Source organism: Lampetra fluviatilis, chromosome 47 (assembly GCF_964198595.1).
Source record: "Lampetra fluviatilis chromosome 47, kcLamFluv1.1, whole genome shotgun sequence".
Classification (NCBI taxonomy): Eukaryota; Metazoa; Chordata; class Hyperoartia; order Petromyzontiformes; family Petromyzontidae; genus Lampetra; species Lampetra fluviatilis.
The window spans coordinates 9,804,584-9,832,442 of NC_136321.1; the positions used below are offsets into that span (position 1 = coordinate 9,804,584).

At 57.4% G+C, this 27,859-nt stretch overlaps 1 protein-coding gene across 4 annotated transcripts; it reads right to left on the reverse strand.

Moving 5' to 3' along the window:
- Positions 1 to 16: 16 nt before the first annotated feature.
- LOC144947947 (uncharacterized) lies at positions 17 to 27,859 on the reverse strand. 4 transcript variants are annotated; one of them, XM_078877375.1, is made up of 16 exons: positions 23,753 to 23,768; positions 22,678 to 22,815; positions 19,651 to 20,323; positions 19,120 to 19,239; positions 17,818 to 17,937; positions 16,986 to 17,105; positions 16,008 to 16,133; positions 9,433 to 9,515; positions 8,490 to 8,615; positions 7,489 to 7,534; positions 7,044 to 7,177; positions 6,584 to 6,712; positions 5,294 to 5,414; positions 4,494 to 4,628; positions 3,500 to 3,631; positions 17 to 3,097 (listed from the first exon to the last, which is right to left on the reverse strand). In XM_078877375.1, the coding sequence occupies exons 3-16, from the start codon at positions 20,051 to 20,053 to the stop codon at positions 2,607 to 2,609; spliced, it is 2,286 nt and encodes a 761-aa protein (XP_078733501.1). In that variant the 5' UTR covers positions 20,054 to 20,323; positions 22,678 to 22,815; positions 23,753 to 23,768; the 3' UTR covers positions 17 to 2,606. The 4 variants fall into 4 exon arrangements, with proteins under 4 accessions (XP_078733501.1, XP_078733500.1, XP_078733504.1 ...); XM_078877374.1 differs by lacking the exons at positions 22,678 to 22,815; positions 23,753 to 23,768 and adding an exon at positions 27,478 to 27,859; XM_078877378.1 differs by lacking the exons at positions 22,678 to 22,815; positions 23,753 to 23,768 and adding an exon at positions 26,576 to 26,730.

Sequence of the window (27,859 nt, forward strand, 5' to 3'; positions counted from 1 at the left end):
AATCAATGCATAGATTTCTGTTTATATGATTGTGGTTATGGTTGTACTTTATTAATCCCTAATCTGTGCCATTACATACAATGAAACAAGAAATGGTAAATAGGTAAAAAACAGAGCAATGTAATACAATACACTATTAGACATTATTGTAAAAAAAATATAAAAAGTCCATCCCATGTGTTAGTTCATTTTTAAATATTTTAGGCAGGAAATGAGTTTTAAAATGTAGATATTTTTCTGGGTTGGGACCCCCAGACACCCTGGAAGATTTGGTCCCCCCCAATGTTGACTCCATGGCTACGGCCTTGCAATACGGCAACGGATATTTGCCGTCCGCAGTGCTCCAGTTGTCGTAGAATTTGCACGAACAGCCGAGTGAGAGTGAGAGGGGCACGATCGACGCACGCGTAACGAGCGCAGAGCAGTTTTAATCGACGGATCGTTACAAGACGAGTGAGGTGTATAAAACTAACGCGACACGCATTAGAGTAGACCTACACATCAAAAAGTATTTTCTCGTTAAAAAACACCGCCAGGAGCATTAGAAACCCACCGTGCATCGCGCCCAGACATCGTCGCACTTATCTAAACGGGCGTCGCTACTTCCACGCCGTCAAATGTATTTTTTTTTGTTAAAAGGCAAAACTGCGAGCGGTAGCCGATTCGTCAAAGCGACCGCGACCAGAAACTGCTGGCGGATCTCAGCGTGGTGGGGGCTCTGACTTAACACCACCAAACTTTCAGCAACAATGACCCCGAATTAGCCCCCTGGAATGGCCAATAAATGTTGTTGTTGTTGTCTACATGAGGCAAGTGACATTATTGCCGGGTACATAGATGTAATTTCTCGTCTTGTTCTTCACCACTACCGCCCCCGTGCCCCGACTGTACGTCAGTGAACAAAAAGAGCTTCATAGCTCATCGGATTCCTTCGAGTCTCCGCCATCCACTGGCAGACGTCACATATGTAACGTTGGGCATTCTCAAGTCGGGGATGTTTGTCTATTCGCCTTCATCAGCCGCAACGAGAATTGTCGCACGCGATCCACCCTCGTGATGCGTGGTGCATCGGCCACCGCCGGCTCTATTTGTTTGCTGGCCCCCTACAGTAATGCACTTGAGAACGTTAAAAAAAGAAATCCTCAAAAGTTTATCACGCGAATGATTCACACAACGTTAACATCAGAAAGCAAACTCGCATGGACCATTGTGTGAACTTGTTCACGCGTTATATTGCCAAAAAAGGAAATGAATGAAAATCGTTTGGACACGTTGCTTGTTACGAGCTCTTGTGTAGCCGTCACGTGAGTGTGCAGGCAGTGCAATTGCGCCGGAGCCCAGGGGCCAGAGGGGCCCAGGCGCCAGGCTACCAAGAGAGGCGGACGTTGGACAGGGAGGGCCACGTTCTTTGCGACGGTGGCCCAAACCGGCCCACACTGTGCCACTGGTTAGAACATCCTGGTTTACAACATCCGCGAGACTCTGACAGACGAAGCTGCGTTATTTCTTTAGACTTGGTTCATTGTCATCGTCGTCAATATCGTCGTCATCGTCATCATCATCGTCGTCATCGTCGATGTCCCACGGCTTTAAGCCCCATGCAGTCCGCGTCTCGCTCCTCACTCCACTCGGAGCTCGCAGCTCGCGTTCCGGGTCATCGCCACTCAGAGCGCCATTCTCCTCTCCCCCCGGCGAGTGATTCTCCAGCCGCGCAAAGGCGCTGGGAGCCAGGGCCTGGCGAGTGTGCGGTTTTCTGAAGATTTTTCTGGATTTTATAAAGAATTTCTTTTATCCCGCAATGTTTCTTTTTTTTCGCCCGAACTCTTCACGTTACTACATTTTTGTTTCGTTTACCAAACAAATCGAACCACTCGGACACCGACAGAACGTGACGGTGCGAATCTATTGCTATGAAGATTGATTCACTGGTTAAAAACAAAAACTACTTTTAACTTAACATTCACCGCTTGCTGCTGCGCCCGTGTCAGACTGTAGACGTTTATAAAACCAGTCGTTAGCCCATTTGCAGTACCTCCTGCTACTGGCGTCACATGAACCCTGCTGATTTTACTGTCCCCTGGACGTCCTCGCAGCTCCGGTTCGTCTGAAACTCGCTCCCTCCTCTCTCGCTGTGCCGCACATCGGCGTTGGTGTCGTCGCTTCTGTCGGAACCTCAACACCTTTCCCTTCCCTCATTTATTCTTCCGCCGCCTCTGAGAGTCCCTGTTAAAGTTAAAATTGCTGAATTTAATCGAACGAGTGAACGAATGAAACGAGGTGCTTCATTTACAGAAGTAAAAAAATATTTTAAGTCGAAAAAGAGTTCCATCTCAACGTGATCTACGAACCCTTCACACGATCCCACCGCACGCGTGGCTCTACATGACCGCAATGAAGAACGACGACCCACATCGCTGTCACGGGACGGAGAGCGGCGCCTGATTAAACTAGGGCAAAGTGCTCCTTTTTAACTTCAGCAGATACGTGAAACGACAAATGTAATAATTGCTGCCATTTCTGCATTGCAAATAAGAGAGCTCGATTTCACGGTCGATACAATGTCCCTCGTCGATTTGTTTCCAGAGCGTCGGCCTGCGTTTAAATGTTCAAAGTTGGCAGTCATCGGAGGAGATCACGATCCAAGCCCCAGGTTCACCATCGCCATCACCGCCATCGCCGCCATCGCCGCCATGTTCGTCAACATGAACAGCATCAGTAATCACGTCAAAATCTACGTCGTCGTCGTCGTCGTCGTCACCGCCGCTTTGGTCATCGTTTGGACTTCCGCTCGCCCCTTGGGCAATGCCACTGAGAGCGGGCGGAAGGCCCGGCCTGTCGGAGAGCTGACGCGGCCCAGGGCGAAGACGACCCAGAGGGTCGGTGCTCTGAAACGGCTCTGGGGAGGAGTCCCCGTCGCTGCTGCTGCCGCTGCTGCCACCGCTGCTGCCACCGCTGCTGCCGCCGCTGCTGCTGCCGCTGCTGCTGCTGTGTCCGATGGATCGGCGAAGCAGGCACCTCGTTTCCTCCACCTCCTCGTGCAGAGAGCGGAGGGACCGACCCAGAGGAGAGGTCTGCACCATGGCCAACACGGCCGGGTCTGCGGTGGGGTGTGTGCATTGTCATCGTCATCATCGATCATCGTCGTTCTTATAATGAGCAACAATCGTGGCAGGGTCATCGTTTTCATGAGCAGCAGTAGCAGCAGCAGTAGCAGCAGTAGCAGCAGTATTAGCAATGAGAACATCACAATCGCCATCGTAATGAGATCATCTTCATTACAAGGGGAAAAACGAGCGAGTTCAGTACTTCTGTTGTTGATTGTGCTTGTGCACCACTGCCAACATAACAGCAGCAGGATCGCCAAAATATTTGTAGAATCATCAAGAGTGTCGTCATCTGGGCCATGGGCCAGAACAGGAACTGGTTACCACCGAAGGTACCACGATTGTCTGCACGTGGCTGCTCAGGGTGCGGGCGCGAGGCGCTGGGGTTGTGTTACCGCGCGTCAGGCCGCTGAGCGCGTGCAGCGCCGCGTGCAGGAGGCGCGGGTCGCTGCGTCGGCGCGACAGGAAGTCGTCGAGCGTGGAGATGACGGCCGGGAGGTGCGGCCCCAGGTGCTGGGAGGGGAAATCTGCGCAGGGCGGGCACCACACACGACACACAGCACACGGCGAGCAGCACACGGCGCCACACGTCACACGACACGTCACACAACACGACACACAACACACAACACGACACATCACACAACACGTCACACGTCACGTCACACAACACGACACACGACACGTGACACAACACGTCACACGTCACGACACACACGACACAACACGTCACGACACGACGCGAGACGAACGCAGATGAGAGAGTCGCCACTCCTCCCCGGCGAACGCCGCCACCCAGGGCTTCATTTCTCACTCGGGATTTTTCCGGAACGCGGCTGCTGACCTGAACTAGGGATTATCGGCGCAAATGAGCCGCCGCTCGTGCTCAAAGTGACACGAGCCTCTTCGGGAACTGGATGCAACTGAGAATAATATCACGGCACGTGGAGCGAAACGTCTGACATCATGCCGAAAAACACGCGGTGCGTGTGTGTGTGTGTGTGCGTGTGTGTGTGCGTGTGTGCATGTGTGCGTGTGTGTGTGCGTGTGTGCGTGCATGTGTGTGCGTGTGTGCGTGTGTGCATGCTACCTTCTAAGAGTGCGGTGGTCAGCGTGCTGCACCACAAACCCGTCGACCCAAATTCATTTGCCGCTCACCACCAATAACTGGAGAATATTTGCACCGGTCCTGGGCCTCACCTAGGTGGACTCGGCCTCAAATGAGTACCCGCTGCGGTGTGTAAACATCGCCGCGAGGGAGACAAAGGCTGACCGGGCGTGGTGCTGGCCACCCACCCCCTCGTGTGCCGTGCCGCGGGGGGGTGGGTAAGAGCACTTGCCCCAACGGACTGTTAAGGCTATGCGGGGGATCTTTATCTTTCGCGCCACCTTCCAAGGCCAGGTGGCAGATGACGTCCATCGCTTGGATGCGCCCCTGGGTGTGCGGGCAGTGAGCCGCCATCTCCACCACGCGAGCGACCGGGCATCCTGACGAGTCCAGCAGCAGGCGCCTCCTCACGGCTCCTGAGAAATCAGCGGGGCACAGGATCCGACTCTCAGCCCTCCTGCCGCCGCACGGCCGGCAAACGACGCGTTCGGAGTGTCGTGCCATCGGCGTCGCGCTCGCGAGACGAAGGACCGTCGGGCCCGGCCGCCCGTCGCCCCCGTTGGGCGGAGGACGGCGCGGCGGAATGGGATCGACGAGGATCGAGCTCTAGAGCAGCGCTCTGCGACCTCGCTCGGTCCTCGGACGGTCAACGCCAAGAAGGGGGCGCGGTGGGGAGTGCGGAATGAACACCGAAGCGCAGAAGAGCGACGGGAAAGAGAGAGGACGAGATGGGCAGCCGCCCAGCGATTCCGATGAACGCCAGGAAGAAAGGGTCGGAGGGGGAGGAAGGAAATCATCTTGGTCGCTGAAACATGCTGCAAACCAGGAACATCCATGAGAAGCTCGCTCACCGCGACGGGAGAAGCACTCGCGGGGGGGAGAGGAGAGTGGCGCTCTGAGTGGCGGTGGAAGCGGAACGCGAGCTGCGAGTGGAGCGAGAGGCGGACTTGTTCTGCGCATGACAGCCGTGGGACTTCGACGACGATGACGATGATGGCGGTGACGATGATGGCGATGGAGATGAACCAAATGTGCGCCACTTCAAGGGGACCGTGCCGAGAAATAACAACATTGATCTCACCGTCATTGCAAAGCTTGGCCAATGAGGAGAGAGTCGCAAGGAGAGCTTCCTTCTGATTGGCTGCATCCAGAGTGCCCAGCAGGTCGAGTAGCACCTCCACGCACTGGCTGCTTAGAAGCACCTGCAACGGTACGTAGGGCCACGGTTAAGCTGATTGGCGGGTGGCGTGTGGTGTGGCGGTGAAGTTTTGGTGTGGTGGTGAAGTGTGGTGTGGTGGTGAAGTGTGGTGTGGTGGTGAAGTGTGGTGTGGTGGTGAAGTGTGGTGGTGAAGTGTGATGGTGAAGTGTGGTGTGGTGGTGAAGTGTGGTGTGGTGGTGAAGTGTGGTGTGGTGGTGAAGTGTGGTGTGGTGGTGAAGTGTGGAGTGGTGGTGAAGTGTGGTGTGGTGGTGAAGTGTGGTGTGGTGGTGAAGTGTGGTGTGGCGGTGAAGTGTGGTGTGGTGGTGAAGAGTGGTGTGGTGGTGAAGTGTGGTGTGGTGGTGAAGTGTGGTGTGGTGGTGAAGTGTGGTGTGGCGGTGAAGTGTGGTGTGGTGGTGAAGAGTGGTGTGGTGGTGAAGTGTGGGTGCTCCCGCCTCTTCCAAGACGTCTGCTCAGTGTGGGAAAGTAATGAGGTAAAAATCCCAAAAATAATAATATTCATAATTACCTCGTCTAATGATTCATTGTATCTGGCGTCGTGACGGCAAATTGCATCTCGCAATCGCTGAGGAGCCACAGACAAGCCGGGAGTCTGCCAGGCAGAGATCGCTCTGCAGTGTTGCCCCACGCATGCGACAGTGCAACGCTCTATCCCGCGCAGGAGGGACAGGTGACATCAGCCCGCACCTTGCTGGGCTGCATTCTGCCGGCAGGGCCAGGGCGCTGCACCCCGCCGCCGATGCCCACGGGAAGGGAGGAAGGAGCCCCACAACTTTGTAGTCATTTTGTGCGGCGATCCACCAACACTCGCTGCTGCATCCTGCACAGCGCTGCTGCTGCTGCTGCTGCTGCTGAACTAGAGGCAGCCACTGCCCGGTGCTGGGAGTGAGGGGTTCTCCAGAGCTCTCTCTAGGGGAGGCTGTTCCACCAGCAGCGGCATGATCCGGCAATTGCATGGCTGCCCCTTTACCTTTGAGCCTCGAAAGGCAGGGGATAGGCCTCTTCTCGTCGTAGCGGGGGAAACGCGGTCCATCCGTCCGCACGATTGCAGGAGGCGGCTCGTGCTTCTGCTGTCCCGGGGCCTACCCCCCGGGCCTACCCCTGGGGCCTACCCCTGGGGCCTACCACCGGGCCTACCCAGGGGCCTACGCTCACCTGCGAGCCGCGGGCCAAGCCGAGGTGTCCGATCGCGGCCGTGCCGTTCACCACCGCGTCCCGATTCGCCCACTCCTCCGCCAGCACGCGCGCAAGCGCCTGCAGCATTCCGTGCTCCACCATCACCTCCTGCGCCCCGCCAACACAAGCGCACGTGCACACACGTGACCACACGCGCGCACATGCACCCGGGAAAACACGCACGCACATGCACACACGTGACCACACGCGCGCACATGCATGCGGGAAAACACGCGCGCATGCGCCAACACGGCCACTGAGCGGTGGTGACCGCATCTTGAATCGTTCGCCGCGTGCGACGTCACTGGCACGGCTCGGCTCCTGCAGTGGAAAAACAACAACCGGGGGCCTCGTGAGCCGCGCCAGGCTGGCTCGGCACGAGTTGTGCGGTGGTCAAGGACGTGCGCGAGTCCCTCGCTGCCCCCCCACCGTGCTGTACCTGGAGGTGGGGGTTGGAGGAGAGGTGGTTGAGCAGGGAAAGTGCCGCCCCCCTCGCCGCACTGCTGCCCGATCCCAGGATGCCGTGCAGCTGAGGCAGTGCGTCCATGGCAACGAGCGTCAGCTGCGCAGGTTCTGCGGCAGGGACCGCAAACAAATTCAACGGTCAGGTCGCGGTCCCCTCCTTGTGCCAACGAAGGCACAACGTGAACAAGGAAGAAGAATCGTGCATGCGCATGGATTGCGTTACGCACTCCTTTGTAGTTGATAAAATGAAATTATTTGATCAAAAATAGTCACGTTCATTTCAAGTCCCGGGCTGTCCTGGGCCTTGACGTTTTGGGCCTAGGCCTCCCCGCTCGGTCTGTACGAATCGCGAGCGCTGCAAACCAAACCAGTTCACGCTACAAAAATGAAACGCAAGTGAAACGGTTTTCAAACCTTACCCTCCGTTGCCAAAACGCGACAGCATTCGCACGCTTGGACGCACACCTGCAAACACAGAGACAAAACCGGTGACGCATTTGCCGTGTTGTGTCCCGCTGTGTTAATTATGTTGACGAGCCGGCTGTTGGACAGGCTTTGACTTGATTGATCCTCACCAACAAGGTTACGGCCTTGTAATAAACCAATGCCAGCAGTCGCCCTGACGCGATGGGCAAGAGAATTGGACCACATTGCTCGTGGCGTGCTCACACCAGCTTGCGACGTCACCGCAGTGGCATTGTGTCAAGAGGCCCGCGGGTTTTGCGTGCGGACGTCTCCGCACCTCCCCCGCCCCCACTGCTTACCACCCCACGTGCTGTTTGTTATGTATGTATCCCGCTTTCTTGATCACATGTCATTTTCCGGTTGCGAAGAGCGACGACGCAAGACAGATCTGTGCTCTCCCGTTGCCCAGGTGGTTGCTGTGCTCTTGCCCAATCCTGGCTCGACAACTCCATCAGTCGAGCAGAGACAACTAAGAAGGCTGTCTCTGGAAGGCTGTCTCAGGTGTAGGCCAATCAGTTTCAAAGACAATGCAAATATTATTAGAGCAGGTTTGTTTTCATGTTCACCACAAGTAATGTGTGGTTAAGGCTGACATGATTCCTTGCAAAAGATTTCTATTTGGTGCTTGAACATCTTAACACCTCCTGTTTTATTACCAGAAAGTGTAAAACCTATTCTTACTCTTCATACTTTGATACTGGTGAAAAGGTCCCATGATGAAGTCTCGTCTCGTCACAGTCGGCACCGCATCCCGACTTCGGTGGCGGCAGTCGCAATCATCATCATCACCACCACGCTCGCGATGATTTAGGCTATCGCCGACTCAGATTTTTTAAAAAATCGACGAATATTTTCACCACCGATACCGTTGACAAAATTAACCACAGCCCCCACCCCAACAGCTCCCCCCCCCCCCAGCCCCCCACTCAAGGCCCGCCGCGACTCGCGTGCCCACCTTCTCGACGGACGACGACGTGAGCGAGAGGAGCGACTTCACGACGAAGCGGTCCCCCATCGACAGGAGCTGCGCCCTGCTCTGGGCGTCCGCGGACAGCAGCGTCAGCGCCGCGCAGCTGCGGTGCTGCGCTCGGCATAGCGGGCGGCGGGGGGGGAGAAGGGGGGGAAAGTGCGTTCACACCTGCGCGGAGGCAGAGGCGCAGCCCTGCAACTGCCCGCCCGCTCCCGCCACTGCCGCTGACGATGGACGAACCTCCACTGCGGGGAGCTCGAGGAGACCAATCCTTCCGCCGACGAGACGTCTCGGAATAAGTGGGAGTTACCTCGCCCCACCAGTCGCGACCTGCCCATCGAGCTGTCTGTGGTGAACCCCATTTATGCCGTTGGGTTGGTGGCGTGGGTGGGGTGGGGTGGGTGAGGTTGGTGGGGGTGGATTTAAGAAACTTGCACCGCCGTCGTTTGAACTGCCGTGCCAGGAGAAAGAGTTGAACCGGCGACCTCCGGATTGCAAGTCCGGGGGGCTCTCACGACTGAAGTGCGCGCCAGGAAGCGTGCAAAGCAGCGTGGAGAGAGGCACACGCTCGGAATGGCACTGCCATCGCACTGCCCTGTATGTACGTACGCACGTTGAACTTCTTTCACACCCGTGCGTAGCCAATCGTGCCATGTGGTTCCAGCCGTTGGCCCAACGTTGGGCCAACGTTGCCATGTGATACTGGGATGGCGAGGTGGGATGATGCACGAGTCAAGATTTAGCAGCAGGCGCGCAATGGAAAGTGCACAGGGGCTGGGGGAGACATTTACATCGCAAGATGGAGACAGGCGGCGGCGGCTTGGGGTGGCATTCGTCCAGCAGTGGATTGAGCATGGCTGACGACGACGATGACGACGATGCACATTCGAGTGAGGTGAAGGTGAGGCAGCGACGACCTCAGCCTTACCTGGACCTCTGGGTCCCCCGACTGTAGCAGCAGCACAAGTACAGGCAGGGCCCCTTCGCTGTGCAGGGCTGCCCTCCCGGTCTCTGCGCACACACGCACACAGGAAACAAAGATAAAGATGACCCATGCAGTCTCTACCGCAGGCTGTTTAGGGCAAGTGCAGTTGAGCGAGCACGTGTGAAAGCCGGCACGGCTGTCCGAGGCGTGTCCTGGAGAGGCCAAGTTCCCCCGCTGTTGTCCCCAGCTGTTCCCGTTGTGTTTTATTCTTCTTTACTTCACCACGGCGGACTCTCATCAAGTCTTACTCAGCCCACAATGGAATAGACAAGAAATCCCCCCCCCCTCCCCACGGAGTCTTCAGCGGACTCTGGCAAGTGCTGCTAGCAAGCATCCGCGAAGGTCGGCACGGCACGCGCGAGGCCCGGGCAGACAGAAACCACGCCCCGCCCGCCTTTATCTCCCCAACACTGACGTTTCACGCAGGTGCTCGTGCAAGGTGGAGTCGGCCCTTGGGGAGGCCCAGGACAGGTTCCGATATCCGACGCCGGCTGGAAGCGGGAATCAAAATTACTGGACATTTGTGAAAAAGAGCTTTGCAGCTCATCGGATTCAAGTCGTTAGATTCGTAGCGCAGTGTGCTAACCGCTGCGCCACCGCTCCCAATGGGGCCACATTGGCACACGTGCGAGGCCAAACACATCGCTGTCATAATGGTCACGAGTTATTTTCCCATGAGAGCCGGAATGCATGCTCGGATTGTTTTTCCAGGTTGGTCCTCGCGACATGGGGATGTGTGGCCAATGCCAGTTCCACTGCGTGTGTGGGTTTAGCTATGGGAGGAGAGAGAATGGAGCGCCCGGTGGAAACCCACACAGGATGGGGGGAAGAGAGAGAGAGAAGACAAACTTTACACACTCCCACACTCACACTGCAGGGGAGAGCATACTACACAAAGACAGAGATCCCCCGTATAGCTTGAAGACTGTTGGGGAAAGTGCTGTTAGTGAGCACCGATGAAGGCCGGAACGGCACACGAGGGGGTGGGTGGCCAGCACCACGCCCGGCCGCCTTTGTCTCCTGAGTGGCGACGTGTACACATCGCACCAGGTACTCATTTGAGGCTGTGTTGACCTAGGGGAGGCCGATGACCGGTTCAGATATTTGTCGCCGATAATTGCCGTGAGCGGGAATCGAAATCGGGGCGCCGGGTTTGTAGCGCAGCGCGCTAACCGCGACACTACCGCTCCCCCAACACACGCACACTGCAGAACGAGGGGAGAGCACACTTCACACACACACTCACGCTCTGTGCGTAAGGAGGGCAGAACAGACACGTGCCAAACAGCAAGGTGCCCGAATCAGGAATTGCTGTTCGACACGAATGTTGCCACTGCACCGCCCTGTACCTGTACGTATGTTGAACTTCTTTCGCACCGTGCGTAGCCAACCGTGCTCATCGGGATGTGCGGGTGAAGGAGAACAAACTATAAACACAAAAATCCGTTCTAAAGAAATGAGGGGGTGGTGTGGCCAACACCACGCGTGGCTGCCTTTGTCTCCCCAGTGTCGCTGTTTACCACACCGCACCAGGTACTCATTTAAGGCTGCGTCGACCCAGGGGAGGCTCAGCGCCGGATCAAACTCAGTGTGCATCACGAACCCGCCAGTGCGCTAACCACTGCGCCACCGCTCCCCACGGGGAGCGAGTGCACAGAGACAGACGTACAGACAACAACAGCCCAGCACTGTCAACCCGTATTCCTGTACATTGGGAACTTGAGTTTTTAGGTCCATACGGCGCACGAGATTTATTGGGTGGCACGGGCGTAACCAATAAGGGTCTGAATTTGTCTGTAATAAGGCCGGGGCACTGATGAGGGGTCTGAGCGGGACGACAAACCGGACCCCCTCGCCACGAACTCGCGCTCCCCGTGCCACGGGGCGCGCCCCGCGAGCCGCCCGCGTGCCACGCTCGTCCCGAGCCTCTCAACAACAACAGCAACAACGACACACGAGGCTTGGCAGGAAAACGCGAGGACGCTGCCAGCCTCCGATGCCTGGCCAGGTGAGAACAAAGTAGCACACACAGACACACACACACACAGACACACACACAGACACACACAGACACACAGACACACACAGGCACACACAGACACACACACAGACACACACAGGCACACACAGACACACACACCGACAGACACACACAGACACACACACCGACAGACACACACAGACACACACACAGAACACAAACGCACACACAGACACACAACAACAACCGCCATTCGCCACTAAGTGGCGGTGACGTCACCACGACGCTTGTGCCAGACTATGTAAACCTTGAGGCTACGTGAAGTGTCGAACGCCCGCTGGCAGGAGGTCACGGGGCAGACCCAGGTGCCACGGGTCGACTGACTGAAATGACTGAGATGAGTGGCTGATGCACCACCTGTGCCCCCTACTGTGCCCCCTACTGTGCCAACTTGCTGTGCGTAACGCAACCGATGAAAAGATATTGCCGCTCGACTGATTCGGAGTGAGACCTCTGCTGTTAAACCGGAGCCGGTCATGAGCACACTGCCCAGGTATGGGAAACTCTCCACTCTCTCCACTACTGCCCCATCACCGATTGGGAGTTGTGGGGGTGGAGTGTACGATGGTACAAAATACCTGGCAGGTGCTTAGTTTTGGTGGGGCTGATGGTAAGGCCCCACCCCTTAGTGGCAAGCTCCAGGTTTAGCAGCAGCGCCTCCAACTCCTCCTCTGAGTGAGCAGCGATTTACCAGATCATCGGCATACATAACGTGGTTGAGCAATAGGGAGCCATCCCTTGACCGCACCCGGGCATCGATCAGCCTCCCATTATATCTGTACCAGATGGACACACACAGACACGCACACAGACACACACACACCCACTGTGTGCACCCAACAAACCCGTTCCCGAGTGTAGCGCGCGGTCCGCCCTGTTCTGGCTGTCGTCTCTCGCGATGACTCTCACCGCGGGCGGCGCCTGTCGGATCGTTGTGTGTGCAGCTGTGTTGGGGAACATGTTGTGAAGCATGTTGTGAAGCATGTTGTGAAGCATGTTGGGGAGCATGTTGGGGAGCATGTTGGGGAGCATGTTGGGGAGCGGTGGTGGTAGCGAGCAGGGCGCCGCGCTACGAACCCGGCCGACACCGGCCTCAAATGAGTACCTTGTGCGGTGTGTAAACATCGCCACTGGGGAGACAAAGGCGGCCGGGCGTGGTGCTGGCCACCCACCCCCTCGTGCGCCTTCATAGGTGCTCGCTAACAGCACGTGCCTCAACAGTGTGTTAAGGCTACACGGGGGAACTTTCGATCTTTGTTGTAAAGTGAAGTCTCCAACTCTTTATGATAATCCACCCTGCCTCTCTACTGTCGCTCTCTGTCTACGTGCCATGGACCAGGGCTGTTGCCCGAAACGTCGCCGATGTAGAGATGTTTCCTTCTCGGGCCACACGGCGCGTGCCGTCGTTGGCGGACGCGTTGATGTGAGGAGCAGCGAGCACCACCACCCCCACCACCACCACCACCCCCACCACCACCACCACCCCCACCACCACCCCCACCACCCCCACCACCACCCCCACCACATCCACCACCACCCCAACAACCACCACCACCACCACCCCCACCCCCACCACCACCCCCACCACCACCACCACCCCCACCACCACCCCCACCACCACCACCCCCACCACCCCCACCACCACCCCCACCACATCCACCACCACCCCAACAACCACCACCACCCCCACCCCCACCACCACCACCACCCCCACCACCACCCCCACCACCACCACCACCACCACCACCACCCCCACCACCACCACCACCCCCACCACCACCACCACCCCCACCACCACCACCCCCACCACCACCACCCCCACCACATCCACCACCACCCCAACAACCACCACCACCACCACCCCCACCCCCACCACCACCCCCACCACCACCACCCCCACCACCACCACCACCCCCACCACCACCACCACCACCCCCACCACCACCCCCACCACATCCACCACCACCCCCACAACCACCACCCCCACCACCACCACCCCCACCACCACCACCCCCACCACCCCCACCACCACTACCCCCACCACCACCACCCCCACCACCACCCCCACCACCCCCACCACCACCACCACCACCCCCACCCCCCCCACCACCACCACCCCCACCACCACCACCCCCACCACCCCCACCACATCCATCACCACCACTATAGTACTATACCGCCTACAACTTTTACGAACGACCGGGTGTTTAAGGTTAGCGATTTGTCGTATTATCTGGCTGTAAAGCAAATGAAAAAATACAATTACTTTACTGTGCAAGTCAAAAATTTGTGTTTTAATATTTGTGTGTTTTTTTTTTATTCGGGCCCCTTTATAACATATGCTACAGGCCCCGCACTATCTTAATCCGGCACCCCCACAACCACCACCTCTGTCAACTCGGCTTTAAACGAGCACCTGATGCGGCGCGTCAAAACACCAGCAGCGGGATTACGAATGTGGTTGAGCACGCCACGCCACATTCGCGGGCCATGCCAGCCTTTGATCGGTTCCTGCCAAACGGGCGCTGCAGCTGGCATGCGCCGGCCAAAGCGCTTGCGAACCCGGCGGAGGGAACTTCCCGGCGCTGCCCTCGGGGCCCGCCGCAGAGAAGCGTTGCCCCGGCTTGCTCAGGGGAAGGCTGTCACCTTTGACTGAGTTGACAGCGACGCGACTCTCTCCGGTTCGTCTATTCTCTTGTCAGGTCGCAGGACTAATGGTGTTTTCTCAGAAACTTGAAGAGAGTGACATTTTGCAGGTGCAAAGCAGAGAACAGATTGCAAGGAATTCAAACGATTTGAGCTTCAAGGACAGTAATTTCGGAGGTGGGTGGGTGGGCAGTCCTAGTTTGGTCACGCGAATGCTGCGTCCGTGCTGGCGTCTGAGAAGCCACCGCATGGGAAGACGCTCAAAGAGTCGACCTTTGTAGGACGGCGACGATAAAATTTGTACTGACCGTGAGACGCGACCTTACGCCGTTTTGTAGGAGTACTAGTCGCCAGGATTTGGACAAAGCCGCAAGGCTACGAGATATAAAAATAGTATTATGGTGAACGCTAATTTGTGTACTCTGATGAAGATGGACCATAGGCCAAAACATCGTCTATTAGAAATACTTTTTTTGCACTTAAGGCCACACACAGCGTTATTCATGAATGTGGATTGTTGTGGGTTGTGCAGCACTTCCGACGCAGCAGCAGTATCACCATCAGATGTGTACAAATAATATATTCCTACCAGAACGCGGTGTGTGTGTGTGTGCTAGTTCATGTGCACGAGCAGTTATACGTGTTGTTTGTTATTCATGTTAACAATTCCGCTTGTTTACCCAGCAAAGTCTTGCCGAGTCGCACGATACTTTCCCACGAGGTTCCTGCAAAACTGCTTTTGCTGCTAATTTGCAAACAACTTTTCGTTCAGCCTATCTGGGATGTGTTGGCGAGTTGCATTGTGTGCGTGTCTGTTTCAGTTGTGGGAGTGAAACTGCAGAAACCGGAGGAAGCCCACTCAGAACAGGGGGAGAGAATACAAACTCTACACACACTCACGGATTCTGACACACTCCCACAAAGACACAGATCCCCCGTTTAGCCTGAAAGACTGTTGGGGCAAGTGCTGTTAGCGAGCACCTTTGAAGGCCGGAACGGCACACGAGGGGTTGGGTAGCCAGCACCATGCCCGGCCGCTTTTGTCTCCCTAGTCGCACCAGGTACTCATTTGAGGCTGAGTCGACCTAGGGGAGGCCCAGGACCAGGTCAGATAATATTTGTCGCCGATATTGGCCATGAGCGGGAATCGAAATCGGGACGCCTGGGTTCGTAGCGCAGCGCACTAGCCGCTACGTCGCCGAATCCCCTGCGCCGCCTCACCGCCCCCGAGACAAACAAATTGCCCCGCGGCTCTTGCACAGCGCCGTGGTGGCTCCGATGGGACTGCTCGCGCGTTGGGGGCTTTACTCGGTCGGAAGCTGCACACAGCGCCACTGCCATCGCCACCATCGCGAGCACCGCCACCGTCGCTACCGCCACCACCCCATCGCACCACCGCCCAGTGTGAAATGTATGGCTCGGAGAAATAACGACGGCAATTAAGGGGCCAGTTACGAGGATGACACCGCGTGGAGTTTCGCCGGTACGCAATCGGGATGTGCGCGTGTGTACGCATGCACGTACGTCGGAGAGCGGCGGCGCAGCGGTTAGCGCACTGTCTTACGAACCTGGCGACCCAGAGATGATGGCCGGGACCACGCCCTGCCGCCTTTGATAATAATCAAGGGCGGCAGGGCGTGGTCCCGGCCATACCACCTGCTTGTGCCACAATGAAGATTAACTTTTCCTTTGTGTTCGTATACGTTGTGAGTTAGTGAGTGGTGTCGATACCCGCTTGAGTGAGTAAGTGAGCGAGTGAATGAGCGAGTGAGTGAGTGAGCGAGCGAGTAAGTACCCGTATGAGTGAGTGAGTGAGCGAGCGAGTAGGTACCCGTGCGAGCGAGCGAGTGGACGGCGGTGACCGCGCTCCGCTGCACGGGGAGCTCGTACGACTTTGCGAGCACGGCCAGAGACGCGACGACGCCTGCCGCCACCAGCTCCCGCTCGCAGCCTCGGCCTGCGCACCACCAGCACCGCCGCCGCCACCACTCATCAGAATCCCGCTCGCACACAAAGCTCTCCGGGGCGGAGCGGTCGGCCGCGCACCGGACTTGCGATGCAGAGGTCGCCGGGTCGATTCCACCGCGGCGGCTGAAACGACGGCGCGGGTTTCTGAAATCCCCGCGGCCGCCTCTACCCACCCAGCGGTGTGGACGTGCGGCGGCACAGTCGTTTGTTGGGCAGGTGGCGTGTGCTGGGGTAAAGTGTGGGTGCTCCCACCTCCTTTAAGGTGGAAGTGGAGGCCAAAATACGTTTATCTCTCGACCTACGCCAAGTGGGGTCCCTTCTGCCAGCAGTGGAGTGCTGGTAATGATGACAGTGACGATGATGATGATGGTCTTGATGTTGATACTGTGGGTGCTGCTGTTGCAAGCAGTGATGATAACGGTGTTGATGATGACTGCAATTATAATTGATGCTGCGTCTGATCATGCTGCTGCTACTGATGATGATGACGACAGTGATGAGGATGCTGATGATTATAATCATTGCAGCTGCTGCCACTCACTGATCATGGTGGTACTAGCTGCTTGTTGTGCGAGGGGGGGGGGGCAACACTCTAGTCCCGTACAGATGCTAAACAAATGGCGATGAGTCCGCAGTTTGTTGCACCGCCTCCTCGTGGCGAGCCAGGGCACGGCACCTCCACGGCGCCCACGGGGAGGGAGTTTCGCAGCTTCGGGGCGGTGATCCACCAACCCCCGCTGCCTCCCCCCCACTCCTGGGTGATCGGCTACGTGCCGAGACGCCGCCGCCCGGCTAAGATCACGACGGCAATGACCGCCGTTGGCGACGCTGGGGCTGGTACCTGTATCGAGGAGCGTCCCCAAGCAGACGCACGCGGACGTCTGCAGCGCCGTGTCGCCGCTCTCCAGCGCGTCCACCAGCGCGCCGCCCGCTCCGGCCTGGACCGCCACCTCCGTGGCGACTGCACGCCAACAATGCCTCGTTAGCCACTCGCGGCACCACCAGCGCCGCAACGGTTGTGTTGCGACAGAGAGAGACTTGTGCCATAGGTTGGCAGAGCAGAGGGCAGAGACGACGCAGGGGGAGAGAATGCCAGAGAGGCGTGTGCAACGTAGTGCGTGCAGGATGGGCGGGTGACGGTCGATCGCTGAGAACGTGAAGGTGGCTTGGGCAGGACGTGTTCGCTTTTAGAGAAACTTAAGAAGGCCCCCAGCACATCGCGCCACGCCACAACACGAACACACAGAGGTATTCTGGGCCTCTGTCGGGTCCACTCAGCCTCAAATGAGTACATGCTGCGGTGTATCCTAGCCGGGCCAGTGCAGGGCCCTCATGGCGCCGGTTGTTTTCCACCGGCAGTGTGCCGTGCCAAGCCCCCGACAAAAGACGCCTGAAGCTGGCTCGGGGGCCAAGCAGGGCCAGGGGTGGGGCTCACGACGTTGGGACATGACGAGTGCACGGCGTCACCGCACCGTCGGTGGCACGGCTCGGCTCTGCAAGTGGAAAAACAACCGGGCACCTCGAGACTCCCGCGCCGGGCTGGCTCGACACGGCCTTGGCGTGGTTGCGCCGGCGGAGAATGGGTGTACGGCTAAGTGAGGGGTGCGTGTGTGCGAGCGTGCGTGCATGCGAGTGTGTGTGCGTGCGTGCGTGTGAGTGAGCGAGTGTCGTACCGGCGCGATTCTTGAGCAGATGATGCAGCGCTTCGCACGCGACGCTCTGCACCCTCGCGTCCTCAGACCGCAGCAGGGACAACAGCAAGGGCACGCTGTCCTCCGGCAGCGTGCAGCCAGCTGCTCCCCAAACAGCAACAGCAGCCGCACGGGCACCTCAACCCCCGAGTCGATGTGAGCGGCGGTGTCTATTTAAATATGGAATCTTTATTTGGGTTTTTATTGTTCTAGAAGTGGCTGAGTGGCTCAATGTGTGGGTGTGTGCATGTGTATATTTCGGTGGTGGGGAGCGGTAGTGTAGCGGTTAGCGCACAGCGCCACGAACCCGGTGACCCGGGTTTTATTCCTGTTCAAGGCCAACACCGGTGACAATTATCTGAACTGGTCATGGGCCTCCCCTAGGTCGACTCAGCCTCAAATGAGTACCTGGTGCGATGTGTAAAAACATCGCCACTAGGGAGGCAAAGGCGGCCGCGCGTGGTGCTGGCCACCCACCCCCTCGTGTGCCGTGCCGGCCTTCATACGGTGCTTGCTTAAAGCACTTGCCCCAACAGTTCGTTCCAGGCTACACGGGGGATCTTTGTCTTTTTGTGTGCAATTGGCTGGGTCGTGTAGCCCACCTACCCAGCCACCACATGCCCAAGCAGCTTCTGTTTTTGGCCGGATAGAGGGGTTGACTAAACGGGCGCGGCACGGGCTGGAGATTAAGATCGAGATGTCATCGTAGCCACAACCTGTCACTCCACCACCAGCACATCTCAAACCTGTGTACCCTCCTGCCAAATCCCACAGTTGCTGCACCGGAGAAGACGCAGCGACCTCCAAGACGTGCCCAGACAGTCTGCCACCGTGTGGCCTTTAGGTTTTCTCTCCCCCTTAGTTGCCAGGCTCTTAGAGACCACTTTAGGCACAAGTAGATGCACCTGCCAGTCACCTCTGTCAGTTTACCCACAACACCTGGGTCTGTCCTGCCAGTCAGCCAGCCTTCGACTCTCTACCTCCAAGTGCACCTAGCCTGGCACAAGCGCTGCTGTGTGATCCCAGTTGAGTAATTTTTCACTGTAATTGTTCAGCAGCGTCACTTGGGCCAATACTGTGACAGTTACATTGGGTGTTTGTTGCCAGGATTTTGTTAGCCATGGGAAGAACCTGGAGAATCCGGAGTAGACCCACAGAGAACATACAAACTCCACACAGAAAGGCGCACGGGTTGGGAATCGAACTCAGACGGTTAACGCCACGCGGCACAAGTTTCACCGCCGCCCTCCTCGTGCGTGGCTGCAACGCGTGCGGGCGCCTCACCGGTGCGGCCGGCGTGCAGGAAGTAGAGAGCCGCGGGCTCCTGCGCTCTCGGCTCGGAGGACGAGGCCAGGGCCGCCAGCCACTGGAGGCGCTTCTCGTCCAGGGAGCCCCCCGGCTCGCCTGCTGGGCACACGCACACGGTGCATGTGCCACTGCCGGTGGAAGGGCTTCCACAAGAGGGAGCCGATATTGTTGTCGGTGGTGGTGGTGGTGTTGTCGGTGGTGGTGGCGGCGGCGGTGGAGTGGGCGTGAGGCTATGTAACAACCCTGGGCATGGCTGATGGAGCGAGGGCTTGCCAGACCACCATGTGTGTCCCGGTTGAGCCCCCAAGAAATCCGGTCGCTTTAAGCTCAACAGAGTTGGTCTCAGCTGGTAGCTCGGCTCGGCCGGTGGAGTGAATAAAACATAAATAAAAAATAAATAAACCGACGTCCCGGCTCCTCCCGAGCCAAGCTCGACGTGGTGGAGCCCCAGCGCGGTGCGGCTGTGCGGTGGAAAAAAAAGAGGCGGGGGGGGGGCGGTGACCTCACCGCTCTCGATGCTCCGCAGAAGCTGAGTGGCAGCCGACAGCTCGCACGCAGACAGATCCTCGCCAACGCCGGCAGCAGGGGGGGCCTTCAGCAGAACCTCCTCCGCACGGCTGTCTCTGCGGCCAGCGGCGTCGTCGCCGTCGGTGTCGTCGCCGTCATACTCGCGGCGAAGGCCTCCAGCTCCTCCTCCCCCCGCTCCTCCTTCTCTCCCGCGGGAGGATCCCGCGCTGTCGCTCCGGCCCCTGCCACCGCTGCCGCCGGCCGCCCTCCCGAGCGCCGCTCTCTTGAGAAGGGCGACGCCGCGGCGCACGCAGCGTCCGCCGCCGTCCACGATGCGCCGCAGCAGCCGCAGCAGCGCGGCGAGCAGCTCGCCGCAGGCCTCGCACGGGCGGCACGGGGACATCGCCGAGCGCGGTGGAGGCGGGTGGGGGTTGAGATGTTGCTGGTGACGGTGGAGGAGGTGGAACGGTGGTGGTGGTGATGGTGGGAATATAACAGCTGTGGTTTTGGTGGCGCAGGTGATATTGGCGGTGGCGGTGTTTGCAGGAGTTGGAATATTGTTGATGGTGCTGTTGGTTGTGGTGGTGCCAGTGATGGTGGAGCTCTAGATGGTTGTGGTGGTGGTGCTACTAGAGGTTCCTCTAATCCCACTTGTTTCCGTTGGTAACCAGAGCTAAAGACAAAGCACAAACAAAAGTAAACGTCAGGTGTGGATGTGACCATAACAAAGATAAACAAAGACAAAGATCCCCCATGTAGACCTAATAGACTTTTTGGGGCAAGTGCTGTTCGCGAGCACCTCTGAAGGCCGGCACGGCACACGAGGGGGTGGTGTGGCCAGAACCACGCCCAGCCGCCTTTGTCTCCCCAGTGGCGATGTTCACACAATGCACCAGGTAAGGCTGAGTCGGCCTAGGAGAGGCTTATTACAGGTTCAAGATCATCGTCAACGGTGTTGGAATTGAACTTGGGTGGCCGAGTCCGTAGCGCAGCGCGCTTCACGCTCCCACAACGTACACATGCGCAGCGGCAACGTGATGGAGGGATTGGTGGACCACACACAGATCACGCCTGTGCATTGAGGAGCCATCTCATGAGTTGACGAATTGTCCTTCGGGGGTCATCAGCCATGATCGGTCCACTGCTGGATGAAGGTCTCCCCCTCTCGTGAATGCGCAAAGCGATAATGCACGCGAGCCCCATCTCATTGCTCGGTCTCAATACTGCAATCGATTTTATTTTGTTTTGTTTTCAACATCTAAAATATTTTTTTTATCATCTTGGTTCTGTTCTATGAGCCTGAAGGCGACATTGGTCGTTTTCATGCGATTTGCATTCAGTGTCAAGGATCCCTTTTCGCGAGCGATTAATTTTATTCTTTAGTACGTAGCCTTTCACGGCCGACGTTATGATTCACAGTTGTTGTTTTGTGTTTAGGTGAGGTCGACGCGTGAACGATATGTCGCGTGAGCTCGTCGGTGAGCTCAGCTGCTTCGCGGTCGCGAGTTCGATCCCCGTACGATCCACCGGGATGTTTTACTTTCCCCACAGCTCCGATAATGATCAGAATCAGAATATATGTAAAGCTCTTTTCCGCAGATGTCCAGTAGGGGTGGGTAAGAACGTTACAACAACAAACAGTACAAACACTCCGACATGATAGTTGTGCAAAGTGCAAGAGATGTCAACAAATCACACAAACACAAACACCGACAGATACAACACTCAACCATCCCACTCCTACCAGACACAGCCCACAGAGGTGTTCACTTATTCTTCAAAAGCGACCTGGCCACAAATGATAGCTCAACAAAGTCACTTATTAGCGGCGGTTGGCTATAGGTACGGTGCGAAAGAAGTTCAACGTACACACGTGCGTGTCATAAAACCCTCCTCCACCCGACAAGGGCAATCAATAAATTCGTCACTTGAATCGAACGTGGCCGAGTTTATGACAGCTCCGGTGGTGGCGGTGGCGCCACCGAAAACCGTTTGTTGTTGCTGCTGCTGCTGGAGAGGAATGTCAACAAACGTTCATGTCTAAACTCATGTCGAAAGCACAAAACAAATACATGACACCACAACTCGAGTAACCCGCGCTGGGAGAGAGACGTCCCCCCCCAACTCCGACGCCGGCGCGGAGTGAACCCCCCCCCCCCCCCCCCCCAAAGTTGCTGCCGATTCAGGGCGTTCGGTGCCCTCCCCGCATGTCTCGATCCATCCATGTCCCCGAGTGATCCGTTAACCCCCCCGAATCGCGTGAAAGCGCCGCTGGCAGTGGGTTTCCTGCACATTTTCACGAAGTTTTCTCAACACGTCTTGGAATAAATAAATAAAAATCAGCTGAAGCACAAATACGACTTCAACTCGTCTGTCAACAACAAAAATATTACAATTCATCTTCAAGGTGACAAGGATAGTCCTGCGATAATTTTAACCAACATTATTACCGTCCACTCGTTTAGCCAGCAATGGCTCGCCGCGTCTATTTTAGTTATTTTGCGTGCGCGCGTGGTTCCCAATTAAATTACTCGCGAGTGAGATATTTCTAAACGTGGCGAACTTGCACCGTTGACACCGGCACCCCGAGGCCCACCCTTGTGAAAGGCGCCGCAGGCTCTTGCACGCCCACTGTGAAGCGGACGGCGGCGTAGGCCGTAGTCGCCGTGCTCTCTGTTGGTCAATACCGCGCCCCGTATTGACCCAGGGCGGCCAGGACGATGTTCGAACCGCCACCGCTGTGCCGAGCCCTCGCCCCCGCTGCCGGCGGAAGGGCCTCCGCTCGTGGGGGGGTGTGGGCTCTGGAGAAAGTGACTCAATGGGGCGGGGGCCTTTGGCCTCCTCTTCCACGCTGGCCAGAGGTCTCGGTCGGAAGAGGGTGGGATCGCTCACACACCCCCCCCCCCACCGCACGCGACCTGCCGATCGATTGAACGGCGGGCGCGCTTGGAAGGACGAGTGTCACCTGTCTGGCTCGGTCGGCCTTGACAGACATTTGTCAGCGCAGCCTCAACAGTGATCACTTACACGGAGCAGCCTCTCGGGTGACAGACGCACGCACAGCTGCCGTGCGGCTCGCTGGAGGGGGTGGTGGTGGTTGCTGTTGTTGTGCGGGTCCAGGCACGATCTGAGAGCAGCAACGACTGAATGACACCTGGCTCGCACCTGGAACACCGAACAGATGTCACACGGGCAACATTTACCTTTGCCGTTCGTCTGACACAACAAACACGGCGCCGCGTCCAGCTGGTACACGACGGCGTGCGGCGAGTCTCGTGTGGCGCATGCCGCCCATCTCTCCTAATCCACCGCTGGACGAGGGCCGTCTCTGTGCGACCCCCCCCCCCGCCCAAGTCGCTAGGCAGCTGCCACGGGTCGGCGAGGTGAGCAGTACGGCAAAATATGAAACTGTTGTACTGTACTGCACTCGTGGCGTCTACGCTCCCGACGTCGCCAGCCTGCGCTCACCAGCCTGGCGAGGCACGGTCACAGAGCCCGGCACGGCTCCGCACGGCGTGGGGAGCGCCTCACCCAGCAGTGGATTGATGAAACGCGCTGTCACGGTCGAACGTGGTGCTGGGTGTTTTCGAACCGTACGTAGCCAACCGTCCTAATCGGAGGTGCGGGATGGCAACGACACCTATGAAGGCCGGCACGGCACACGAAGGGGTGGGTGGCCAGCACCACGCCCGGCCGCCTTTGTCTCCCCAGTGGCGATGTTTACACACCGCACCAGGTACTTATTCGCGGCTGAGTCGACCTAGAGGAGGCCCAGGACCAGTTCAGACAATCGTCACCGGTGTTGGCTACGAGTGGGACACGTAACTCGCGGGATCGTAGCGCAATACACTCACCGCTGCGCTCCCGACAACAACCACCACCATTCACCACTAAGTGGCGGTGGCGTCACAGGGGGGGGATACGCCAGCGATTGCAGGGCTGCGCCTTTACATTGCAGAGTGGGGGGGGGCTGCCGCCAGCGTTCTACTGTCGTCACGGGATGCCCCCCGCGGCAGTCAACCTTGGGGAGCTCACACGTGACGTCTGCTGTCACCAGGCCAGGTGTTGCACAACGGCGGCACGGATTGTTGTTGTTTGTTACCGGCGGCGCAGACCACCGTTCTGAAGGGGGCGGGACGAGCACAACAGAGGTAGGTCCTCAGCGAGTCGAAGCTTGAAAGCCTCGCGGCCCCATTGGGGTGATAATTATCACGAGATGTCCACCGCTCATTACAGGTTAAAGGTCAAAGGGGTGGAGACGCGACCCCCCGCCCCCGACCACCACTCTACCCCGGCCCCTGCCACCAATAGGACCGGTCGGTTCGGCTTGCGACTGAACGATTTCGCAAAAACACAGAAACGAAAAAACGTTAAAGATTCCCATCTGGTGTTATTGCTTGACAGTCTGCACGTGATATGCAGCAAGAGGTTGTACAGAAACTCCCATCAAACGCATTTATCACAGGATCTGTGAATTGTTAACAGAGTCATGCGTGCGTGTGTGTGCGGGCTGGCAGAGGTTAAAGTAAGGGAGTGGTGGGAGCAGTGGTTAGCGCGCTGCGCTATGAACAATATCGACACGAGTTCGATTCCCGCTCATGGCCAACATCGTTGACGAATATCTGAACCGGTCCCGGCTCTCTATCCAGGTCTACTCGGCCTTAAAATTTACCTGGCGCGGTGTGTAAACATCACCACTGTGGAGGCACGGTTGGCCACGTACGGTGCGAAAAAAGTTCAACGTGCAGTGCATACAGAGGCGGCCGGCCGTGGTGCTGGCCAACCATCCCTCTCGTGTGTTGTGCAGTCGGCCTTCTCGCTAACGGCACTCGCAGTCTGTTAAGGCTATGCGTGGGGACGAAGCCTTTGTAAAGGTAAAGGTGCAGCCATGAAATATCCTGCTCTCGGCCCCTGCTGGCCACGAAGGGCCCTCCACTGCCAGCGGCCCCTCTGGAGGATATGTTGGTCTCCTCTTCCACCGCTGCTCAACAATGACGCGTGAAAGTGGCTGGGCCTGGGAGGTTGTGGCCGTCCTTGTCAAGGATGGGGCCAGGAGCGTCACGAGCGTGGGGGGCAGGCAGGGGGTGCCTTGCCCCCCATTCCCCGTGGCCAAAGCTACGAGTCGAGGCCTCCCCCTTGACAACCACCACGAGACGTGTGTACGACAACAGTGTACAAACAAAAGACTTGTTTTGCCAAGACGGAGCGTCCCTACGGCGTGCAATGATCGAGATCGTGAGCGTAACAATGCGATAAGGCGAAGGGGAGCCGCGTTATGTAATAGCCTCGGGGTCCGACCGCGCAAGAACAAATCAAATATTGGGCCCCCCCCCCCTACCTGGGGCGCCCCTCTACCTGACCGATTGCCGCCACCCCCAGAGCTGATAAAGTCGTCGTCACTCACCCCACTCAATGGGGGCCATACCCACTGTGAATGGGGCCATACCAGTCTGAGTCTTGAGACTTCGATTCCGGCAACAAGTCCTCCAGGTGATACGGCGGCCTTAATAGGTGCTCGCAAACAGCAACTTCTCGCCGAGAGTTTGTACGGCTCAATAGGGGAGGGGAGGTTGGGGGGCGTGGGCTTGCACCGATCTCTTAATCCTCCAGAGATTTAACCGCAGGCCGAAGCCGTGGAAGCTGCCACCGGCACCCCAGTGCCGCGCCTCGGACGCTGCCGCATCAAAGTGTCCCCGAGGTCAAGCTGGCCAGGGCCTTCAAGTGCATCTCCCGCGGGGTGGCCCGAGTCACTCGTGCAAACTCCACACTCCTACGGGAGGACCCAACGAATCCGCACCGAAAGACACTGCAGAGGTATGTGTTTTGAAGTTGCAAACCCTCTACAGGGCGCTACGCATGACCCCCCGGGGTTAGAATTCTACGGCGATTATGATCTCACACCGGCACAGCATACCACACAGACAAAGATCGCCTGTATAGCCTGTAACAGACTTTTGGGGGAAAGTGCTGTTAGCGAGCACCTATGAAGGGCGGCACGGCACACGAGGGGGTGGGTGGCCAGCACCACGCCCGGCCGCCTTTGTCTCCCCAGTGGCGAGGTGTACACACCGCACCAGGCACTCAACGATACAGTATAACACAACCACACACACGCACAACGCAGTGTTTATTTAGACTCACTGATGGCATTTTTTTAGAAACCAGTCCTTGAAACGAAAGTGTATCCCACCTCCAGTGTAAAGCGGTTTCAAATCGACGCTGACGGCCCCGAACCGGTGGTGGAAATTCCACATTCCCATGACGAGAACCAGCGATTCATGAGCACGGGACAGCGCCAACAGTGATAAAGGGTGGATGTTCTAAGGCATCTCAATGAGATGGCCATTTGAACGAAGAAAATAAATCCGCACACGCGCTCGTGTGCCCGAGTAGCTGGCCTCGTCGGATCACCGTGACAAGTCTCAACAAGGCCTTGGGGCCCTCTCTCAAAGGGCACACTCCTCACAAGACAAAGGCACCCCCCGTGTTTTTGTTGCCTCCTCCTCCTCCACCACGGGCGCGGTGAGCGAGCAGCGATGAGCAGGGCAGGACGCGGCGCCCCAGGGGCGTTGCGGCCACCACCACCACCACCGCCGCTGCTGTCACCCAAAGTGCCGCTTGGTGCGCGAGGCCGCGCGAGCGCCGCGTGGGGTCAAATCCGCTGACATTACGCACGGTGCTTGTGGGTTGTGTCATGGGGATGTTCACCTTCCTCGTGGAGGAAAGAGACGTCGTCGTTGTTGTTGTTGGCTGCCCGCTATTGTTTTTGTTTACTGACGCTAAACGTTTGCTTCGTTGCGTCCCGACAGAGCCGGGAGTAACCCTCTTTACCCCCCGCGACACGCGTCCTACCTGGCAAGTCGGCCGTGGTTGTACCCACTGCTACTGATTGCTGCGCGGATTTAATACAAACACAAAACCTTACCCCGTTGTGGCGACTGCCGCCTCGGGGAGTTGGATGGACGGCACATTCATCCTGCTGCTGCTGACCACAAGTCCAGCTCCGGCTCACGCAGTGCGCTAACCACTGCGCCACCGCTCCCCTCCCCATCGTGTACGAACTTGCAATAGGCGTAAACAATACAGTGGCGTGTGCATGTGTCTGCTGTACAATGCTAATTGTATGCAATGTTGCGATTGTACCACGAGTCGAGGTTTATGGTGGGAAATTAATGTCGCACCCTGTCTCCAACGTTCTATGCGCTTCCCGCCTGACTAGCGTGGTGAAGTATGGTCAAAATAAACCCCTTCCCCCGGCGTGGGGGGGGGGAGCCCCTTCATCTAGCAGTGGATTGACCAAAGGGCTGGAAATGTTCGTGTATATAGCGAACGTCGTGTGTGAGTCGACTCAACCTTAAATCAGTAGCAGGTCCGGGCGCGTTTGCGCCAGCATGAACCTGCGGCTATCGTGTTCCGTGCCGGCTAACAGCACTTGTCCCAACAGTCTGCTAAAGGCTATACGGGGATCTTTGTCTTTGTTATTTTGCATGTGCGTACGTGTAGCGTGTGGCATCTATGCGTGTATGTGGTATGTGTGTGTGTGGTGTGTGTGTGGTGTGTATGTGTGTCTGTGTGTATGTAGTGTGTGTGTCGCGTATGTGGTATGTGTGTGGTGTATGCCGTGTGTGGTGTATGTCGTGTGGTGTGTGTGGTGTGTGTAGCGTATGTGGTATGTATGTGTGGTGTGTGTGTGATGTGTGTATGTCGTGTGTATGGTGTGTGTGGTGTATGTGGTATGTATGTGTGGTGTGGTGTTTGTGGAGTGTGTATGTCGTGTGTATGGTGTGTGTGGTGTGTCGTGTGTGTGTGGAGTACACCACTGCCTACCTTCCACGCGTGCAGGGCCCGCATGTGTCGCCTTGTGGTGCTGAACAAAGACTGACAGAGCCGAGCGAGCGAGCCAGAGTCATTGTTCGCGTGTTGCAAGGGCAGACCCATTGACAGTGATGTCACTGAATGTGTACGCCTACTCTCTTGCTCTGGCTTCAGTGGACGGTTCAAAACCAGGGCTTAAATTCGGCCCTCTCTATATTATTTTTCATTAATGGAATCTTTTCTGCACCCAGCCGCCGCCGCAGGGGGAGAGAGAACACATTTCCAGAGCTCAGCCCTGGACAGCTTCGGCTGCAATTTGAGCCCTATCTCGAAATCGCGTGTGGGGTTTTTTGTTCTCGACTGCCACAACACCGTCACGTTACCCACGAGTACA